Source organism: Octopus bimaculoides, chromosome 4 (assembly GCF_001194135.2).
Source record: "Octopus bimaculoides isolate UCB-OBI-ISO-001 chromosome 4, ASM119413v2, whole genome shotgun sequence".
Classification (NCBI taxonomy): Eukaryota; Metazoa; Mollusca; class Cephalopoda; order Octopoda; family Octopodidae; genus Octopus; species Octopus bimaculoides.
The window spans coordinates 21798974-21807214 of NC_068984.1; the positions used below are offsets into that span (position 1 = coordinate 21798974).

At 34.8% G+C, this 8241-nt stretch overlaps 1 protein-coding gene across 1 annotated transcript in view; it reads right to left on the reverse strand.

Annotated features, from left to right (window-relative positions):
- The window catches only part of LOC106882109 (tetraspanin-8-like), a 701753-nt gene that overhangs the window by 213720 nt on the left and 479792 nt on the right, over positions 1–8241 (reverse strand). Inside the window, exon 3 of the mRNA XM_052966941.1 lies at positions 2950–3144. Coding sequence (XP_052822901.1) covers positions 2950–3144 — 195 coding nt within the window. The remainder of the gene's footprint in view (positions 1–2949; positions 3145–8241) is intronic.

Genomic DNA, 8241 nt, shown 5'->3' on the forward strand with positions numbered 1-8241 from the left:
TATATATATATATATATATATATGCATGCATTTATATATATATATATGCATGCATTTATATACATATACATATATATATGCATGCATTTATATATATATATATATATACCTATATATGCATGCATTTATATATATATATATATATACCTATATATATATATTTACATATACATATATATATATATACATATATATACATGCATATACTGTAATCAGAAGAACTCTTTATGTAACATCTAAAGACCATAGAGAAAACTGTACCCGTAATTCTAACTGCTAGAAGTAGCAACAAAATTTACTTCAACTGATCGTGTTCTCTTAATAAAAGAAAATTTACATTGGTTAATGTATGTCTGATATAAGACATGATAGTCTCATCTGGAACGTCTTTGATCTTATGTCTGTAGGATCAGAATTAGCTTAGGATTAAATAACCGAACCAGTGACACATCGTATTTCAAATATTCAGTTGATAGTTTATCGCGAGACGGACAGTTGCGAACTCCTCAGTTATTGAAATCTATCACTTGTCAAACATCGTTCATTTATTCAACATGTTGCTTCTATTTCCCTGCCTCTCATCGCCCAGTTTATGTTTTCCTCATAAATAACATGCAACAAATGTCCTTATTTCTAAAGAATGCACTCTTCAAGCAACCAGTTCCTGCAAATGTTTACTCGGCTCGTAATATACATGTCATTGAGTTGTTGAACTTTGTAAAATAGCTTCAAAGAATCACATTCAGATTTGCGATTCAAAAGGCTCTCCTCTACCAAAAGATATGTGTACAGACTTTCTTCATTGACAAGATATTGAAAATCTTCGTATTACTGCATGATTACTTGCATCAATCATTATATGATCGAATAAAATAGAAAGAGCGTGATCTCTCTCTCTCTCTCTCTATATATATATATATATCACACACGCACATATATACAAACAAATATATACATACATAAATATGCACACACACACACACACACACACACATATATATTGGGAGAAAGAGAGAGATCTAGCAATTTGTTGCCTACCATTAAGTTTGGCATTAATACAGCATGTTCTGTATGAAGAAACCAAATTACACAGCAAAACCAAATCAAGTACAAACCAGAAAATCACCAATCACAGGAAAATTCTTTACATGCATATATGACAACATAAATTCTATACAGGCGAATTACTTTAGAGCAGTGGTTGAAAAGTTCAACAACCAAAAGAAAAAATAGAACTATTTTTTTAAATCAGCCTTTATCTATTTTGTTTACTTACTATCAGTATGCGCCGTGGTGGTTTTGATTAACAGAATATGAAAATAAACTTCTTTTCTATCATGTATTCAAATCCCAAGCAGTAATACTCTTCTTGTAATATAGGTAATTTTAAGAAATAGTCATTACTGTGCAATGTCGATGTAGGAATTCATTCGCATTTGTTTTGACGTAGAATAAGTGTTTGGTGTTTGACTGCAGTGGGGTAATACCAGCTGCTTTCCATGTACTGCCGATGAAAGAGTCAGATGAGGCTCGGGCCAATATATGGGCAGTCTGGTGTTTAAAACTGAGAACACATCAACGAGTTAGACAAATCTCTTTCCTACACTCAGGCCCGTAGTCTGGAGTCACAGAAACATAGATATAAATCAAACCATTTTGAAACTTATAGTGACAATGGATTAACCAGGTTATAAAAAAAATACATAAACTTTAACCAGGGATATTGAATGCTTTTAACGTCTTAACATTTGTATCCGCAACTTTCTGGCTCTATTTAGATACTGTTTACGTTATAAAGTTATGATTCATTAAACTGTATCTACAAGGAACTGGGGGAGAAACTTGGCAAGCTTCTAGCCTTATATCAACCTAAAGATATGATAGAACATTCAGTGGATTTGGATGGAACCCGCGACCACATCGTTGAGAACAAAATAATCAACCACAAAGCCATGCACCGAGACAGAACTAGATAACTTAAGCAATAGAGAAGTAGATTTCATTTTAGATGGATATTCCCATAGGAATTAGTCTTATGAAATGCTTAAATGTTAAATATTTCCTGGGTGTTGAATTTCACTCGGGTGAAGAATTTACACGCCTGATTAATTTTACTGAAATCTTTAATTTTGCTTGGGTGTTGAATTATATTATGAGTATTTAATTTCAGTTTAGGTGTTGAATTAGACAGGGTCGTTGAATATTTCTAGTATGTCGGAGTTTTATTTGACTGACTTTCATTTTCAGAATAGTTTTATAAATTGCCGTCACAGAGTAGTAACATTAAAAACAGCTGTAAACTTCACAGCTGCAATAAATAAATAATTGTTAAAGCAAATATATAAATCGTTTTTAATCATGTAACTCGAAGTAGATAAAACTATAATTAAAGCGTGTAAGTACTGGGTTTAAAAAAGAATTCCTTTTGAGAGTTAAAAACGAAGGCTACTAGTAGGACCCAAAACCACATCTGTAAGCATACGAGATGTTCAACAATTAGACGAAAACAATATTTTGGAATTCTTTTTCCATTTAAGAAGTTTTGTTCTTAACAGTGAGAATTGTGTGTACTTTACGTCATTAGCATTCAGAAACATTGAAAGACGTGAGACATTTCATTTTTAACAGTTGAACACCAAATAGGTAATGCTATAAACAATAGCATGTAAATATTCTTTTCTACTCTAGGCACAAAGTCCGAAATTTTTGCCGGAGGGGGCCAGTCGATTATATCGACCCCAGAATGCAGCTAGTACTTAATTTAGCGACTCCAAAAGGATGAAAGGCAAAATCAACCTCGGTGGAATTTGAACTTTGAACATAAAGAGAGACGAAATATCGCTAAGAATTTCGCCCGGCGTGCAGTTCGCCACCTTAATAACATGTAAGTACTAGATTAAAAACTCTCTTTTGAAAGAAGTTGAATAATTAAACAGAAATGGAACTTACCGTTGCAAGCATACAGCGAACCTCTTTGATTGCCCCGCAACATCCGAGGAATGACAGTATGATGACAATGCTGCCCAGGGTTATAAGCATGAAAGCAACAGGCAAAAACAAGTTGCTGCCTAAAGATGTGATGCAGGCTGGCGTGTCATTGGCGCGTGTGTAGATACCAATGCCCAGTAATACACAACCACATATCTGATAAAGAAAAATTAGATTTAGTTGTGATATATGAATGCAGTCAAATAGGATATTATGTATAAGAAAACAAATCAAAGTAAACATTAACAGGTCTAGTTTGTTGTGAATCTGACATCAACACGCATACATATGTATAAATGACATTTACAAACTTTCACACGCATAAACATACGTGTGTGTGTGTGTGTGTTTGTATGAGAGAGAGATACACACAGTGTGTATGCACGTTCTAGTGCATACACTTTTTATCTGTTTCTTTGTGTCGGAGAACACACACACACATATATATATATCAGCCAATATATATGTAATAAGAGCACCTGGTATTTCCTGGTGGCCACTGAGTGTGAGGGAGATAATCGTTTCTACATACTTGTCAAGATTAAAAGACTGAAATTTAAAATCGGGCAACAAGGAACAAGAACTTAAAATTTCTAGCTTATATATATATATATATATATACTCATATGTGTATACATATATGCTTGCGTGTGTATATATCTATATGTATATATTATATATATGTTAATACGTGTGTATATATATATATATATATATATATATATATATATATATATATATATATATATATATATATATATGTAAAGTTGTTAAAACGAAGTCAAATCGAATAGTAATATTTTGAAATCCTTTAATGCATACCTTTCGGTCGGTCCACGAATTGTATCCATATTAATAATGTTATTATCAGCCCGAATATGCTTGAAGCACGTTCGAACCGGTGAACAAGCTGCTTACTGCGTTGTCACTGAAAGTACATACCGTTTGTAGACAAATGGGGTGTATACACCTAAATCAGCTACCAGCACCACCTATGCAGACTGTGAAATGCAAGGTTTTCAGAGTAATTGTCCCCTCTTCGGTCACAGACACCAGGCAGGCGGCACTACGAGCTGATTGAAGAGTGAATCTCTTATGCGTTTCGAGTTGCCACATGGCAGCGCTATGCAGCGGCTCACCTTGAGTAAATTACAGAGGGGGAGCGCTAAGCAGTGATAAGTAAAATTGTAATGTTTATTATCAATCCGAATATGCTTGAGGTGCGTTCGAACAGGTGTACAAGTTATTAGCGCCCCCCTCTGTAATTTACTTACGGTGGGCCGCTGAATGGCAACTGGAAAAGCATAGGAGAATCAATCTCTTCAATCAGCTCGTAACGCCTGGTGTCTGTAACTGAGGAGGAGATAACTACTCCGAAAACTTTGCATCTCACAGTCTGGGTAGGCGGCGCTGCGAGCTTATCTGGGTGTACACACGCCATTTGTCAACAAATGACATATTTTCCGTGACAAAACGCAGCGAATAGCTTGTTCACTGGTTCGGACGTGTCTCAAGCATGTTCGGATTGATAATAACATTACATTTTTACCTATCACTGCTTAGCGCTCCCCTCTGTAATATCCATATTAATCCTCCTAACTTCGTAGCCAGAGCCAAATTACACTTCTGACCATATGCGTTGAAATATTTCCCTCAAGTGAATCATATTTTGAAATGTTTCAACTGAGAACAAGCTTACGTAGTGGAGGTATTTCCAATTATATATTATACGGAGCTAAAATATACGTAGTAAATGGTTTCAAAATATTACTATTTAGTTTTTGACTTAATTATCACAACTTGTACAACCCCATGCTAGTCCAAGGCAGTTGGCCCAGAATCCACTTAACCAGATACTCTATAAGGGATTTTGAATCATTTGCCATATTATATTTGAATCGAGTCGAAAATTCTGGCACCGTGTACCACTTCTTAGCGTAACACGAAACATTATATATAGGGAGAATTCACAGAAAAAACAGAAGACGAAGACAGGTGGTGTACAAAACAACCAGATATATTAGTATAACGCTCGGGAAGTGAAAAAGTCTTTAACGTTTCGAGCCTACGCTCTTCCACAGAAAGGAACACGGAAAGAAAAAAAATAATGTGTAGTGGCTAGTGATCTATCATGGCGAATATATATATGTATATACACACACATACGTATATTTTATATATATATATGTATATATATATATATATATATATATATATATGTATGTATATTATATATACACATCCGTATATTATATATATATATGTATATATACACACATCCGTATATTATATATATATATGTATATATACACACATCCGTATAGATATATACATACGTATATATACACACATCCGTATAGATATATACATACGTATATATATATGTATGTAAATATATACATATACATTCATACATATATATATATATATATATATATATATATATATATATATATATATATATATATATATATATATATATATATAGACATTTATATATGTGTATAAATAACCATATATGTATATATATGTGTGCATATATTTATATGTACACATTATTTTATGTATAAATTTATGTATATATATATATATATATATATTACATTATTTGTTGGTAGTGTAAAAAAAATCACAACACACGCAAGCCTTCCCTAGCACCCCCCCCCCACACACACCCACACACACGCACACGTTTATACGTAGACATAAATAAGTATACATACATACACAGATATACAGTCATATATGTGTATGTCTTTGTATGTTTATATATTATTATTTAAGACATTCATATATCTCTCGATGTGTATTTAGAAGCCCCGATACCCTACATTCCTAGGAATAAATGCATGGATGCTGTAAAGTTCTAAGATTGGTGTATGAGAATTAAATATAGATTAGATTAAGCGATCAAAGGAATTTCTCGTTAAGACGGCAATCATAACCACTTCATACGGCATCTTCATATCAACTCATCAAATTAAATTGGAAGCCTCAGAATAAAGAAAATTAAATAAAAGGAATTCACGTCATTTTAGAAATAATTTCTTTTGTTGGTAGACCTTCTTTAAAAAAAAAGAGAAGAAAATATTTTCTTTAGCTTTTCCCCTGTGTAGTCACGTTACGATGTTAGAAGTAACTTTGGTAGGGCAATCGTAGGAGTGTCGTGATAGCTGTGCTGGAGTGGAATTAGTGTTCAGGCTAGCCTGATTGAATAGATTTACGATCAAATGATTTCCAACTATGAGATAGCTAACATCAATAAGAACACATCTATCGCTCCATCTAATTTTAAATACCTCATGATTTCGTTTTAAGGATTGGTGTATCTAGGCGTACATTGATGAGAACGACTTTCTGCTTTCTTTTTTTTTTTTTTCGTCTTTTTAAAGGTGGCTTTGTATGACTCGAAGATTTGGTTGCTATTTCTTGTAGGTTGAGCGAATGGGTAGAGGATTTCTGGTTGGCTGATGTAGTTACTGCTGCTGTTGTTGTTTAACCCTAGGTCAATCACGGTTGAATAGACTTCTGATCAAAGACATTCCACCTAACACAGTTCCGTGTTTTTAGTGGAAATAAGCAATACATTATCTTATGTGTCCTTCCCTTTTCTCAAATGCTATAGTATGATTTAAGGGACATTTGGATCTATGTCAAGTAGGTGAAGCGACCATATAAACCTTTTGTAAGTTGTTACTTTTGTAATTGTTTTGTTACAAGCCAACCCCGGTTAAACAGACTAATGTTCATATGTATTCCTGCCATGACTTCCTAGACTTTTTTTTTGGGGGGGGGTATCTTGAACTATTTATGAAAAAATGTTCGCTTTAAAAAAATTGTGATTGAGAGATATTTGGCTTGTATCTCAACAGGTTGAGATAGCAACGACAGGCTCCCTATTTGTCATTAGTTTCTACGGTTGCTATATCAACATTAATATCACTATAAGGCAAAGGTGAATGTTTAGGTAGTAGTGGCAGCAGCAGTTGTCATTCTTGTGATGGTAGTAACCATAACAACCCAGTAGTGGTATTGCTACTTGTTGTGGGACTGATCCTGGAGCCATGTGGTTGGGAAGTCAGCTTCTTACCACACAGCCACACCTGCGCCTGTATGTATACATGTATATATTTATGCATGGAGGCGCAATGGCCCAGTGGTTAGGGCAGCGGATTCGCGGTCATAGGATCGCGGTTTCGATTCCAAGACCGGGCGTTGTGAGTGTTTATTGAGCGAAAACACCTAAAGCTCCACGAGGCTCTGGCAGGGGATGGTGGTGAACCCTGCTATACTCTTTCACCACAACTTTCTCTCACTCTTACTTCCTGTTTCTGTTGTACCTGCAATTGAAAGGGTCAGCCTTGTCACACTCTGTCACGCTGAATATCCCCGAGAACTACGTTAATGGTACACGTGTCTGTGGAGTGCTCAGTCACTTGCATGTTAATTTCACGAGTAGGCTGTTCAGTTGATCGGATCAACTGGAACCCTCGACGTCGTAAGCGACGGAGTGCCAACAACAACAACAACAACAACAATATATTTATGCATACATAAATACATTTACACACACACACACACATATGTGTGGGATTTTTTTTGCCATACTTCGTTTGGCAATGTGCTTCCTCACGTCATCCTTTTGGGTTCCATATATAATGAACGAGTGCAATACAGATGCAGCCCTCACTCCTTCAAAGTGTCATATCCCAGACGTTTCTATAAATGAAGTGGGAAGGACGCAGAAAAGAATATGTGCCTGCTCACAATTACATGGACACCTAAAATAATTAGCAAAAGCATGGTAGTGCTATCAAGTCATACTCGTTTGCGAGAAACGGATGTAGATTTACATACACACACACACACATATACTTATGCGTATCTCATACAGTTGATGCATGTATGCAAAAAAATATGCTGTGCTGAACAGAACGCAAGCTAGAACATATTTCATAGTCATATTCATGTATAAACAAATTATTAGTCTCAGTTGTTTTATTTCAACCGTACTGTTGCATGTTTACTAATATTAAACACATTTAACAGATGGAAATTGTGTAAAACTAACTTTTAGCGCATTCCAGACATAGGCGAACTAGTCCAGGAACGCATTGATGCTGACTCGTACGTACACACACACATACACACACACACCACACAAATACATACATACACACATATGCACACACACACACACAAACAAATATATAACGCCCATTATATATATATATATATGTATATATATATATA